This window comes from Antrostomus carolinensis, unplaced genomic scaffold (genome assembly GCF_000700745.2).
Source record: "Antrostomus carolinensis isolate BGI_N321 unplaced genomic scaffold, ASM70074v2 scaffold47993, whole genome shotgun sequence".
NCBI classification, from domain to species: domain Eukaryota; kingdom Metazoa; phylum Chordata; class Aves; order Caprimulgiformes; family Caprimulgidae; genus Antrostomus; species Antrostomus carolinensis.
This window is the reverse complement of record NW_010308167.1, coordinates 1-734: the sequence shown is the minus strand read 5'-3', so window position 1 is coordinate 734 and position 734 is coordinate 1. Positions and strand designations below refer to the sequence as shown.

Here is a 734-nt window from a genome sequence, read left to right as displayed (position 1 = left end):
TGGTTTTGGGGTTTCCAGTGTGGCTTTGAGGTTTGCAGGGTGGATTTGAGGTTTCCAGCATGGCTTTAGGGTTCACAGAGTGGCTTTGAGGTTTCCAGTGTGATTTTGGGGTTTCCAATGTGGCTTTGGGTTGTGCAGAGTGGGTTTGAAGTTTCTAGCATGGCTTTGGGGTTTGCAGGGTGGTTTTGGGGTTCACAGCATGGCTTTCGGGTTTGCAGGATGGGTTTCAGGTTTCTAGCATAGCTTCAGGGTGTGTCCTTGGGGTCCACAGCATGACCTTGGGGTTTGCAGGGTGGATTTGAGGTTTTCAGCATGGTTTTGGGGTTTTCAGGGTGGATTTGAGGTTTCCAGTGTGGTTTTGGGTTTTGCAGGGTGGGTTTGGGGTTTCCAGTGTGGTTTTGGGGTTTCCAGTGTGGGTTGGGAGTTTGCAGGGTGGTTTTGGGGTTTCCAGTGTGGTTTTGGGTTTTGCAGGGTGGGTTTGGGGTTTCCAGTGTGGCTTTGGGGTTTCCAGTGTGGCTTTGAGGTTTCCAGCGTGGTTTTGGGGTTCACAGCATGGTCTCTTCTCCCCCTGCAGTGGCACTCGCTGTCGAGGGAGGAGCAGGCGAAATACTACGAGCTGGCGCGGAAGGAGCGGCAGCTGCACTCGCAGCTCTACCCGACGTGGTCAGCGCGGGACAACTACGTGAGTGTGGCCCCCACAAGCCCCACGGCCACGGGGACCGGCTGGGAGGAGC

At 55.2% G+C, this 734-nt stretch overlaps 1 protein-coding gene across 1 annotated transcript in view; it reads left to right on the top strand.

Moving 5' to 3' along the window:
- LOC104523183 (transcription factor 7-like 1) overlaps positions 1–682 on the top strand; it is a gene marked incomplete at both ends in the record, with an annotated part of 1,276 nt that extends 594 nt beyond the window's left edge. The window contains one exon of the mRNA XM_010165675.1: positions 575–682. Coding sequence (XP_010163977.1) covers positions 575–682 — 108 coding nt within the window. The remainder of the gene's footprint in view (positions 1–574) is intronic.
- Positions 683–734: the final 52 nt, after the last annotated feature.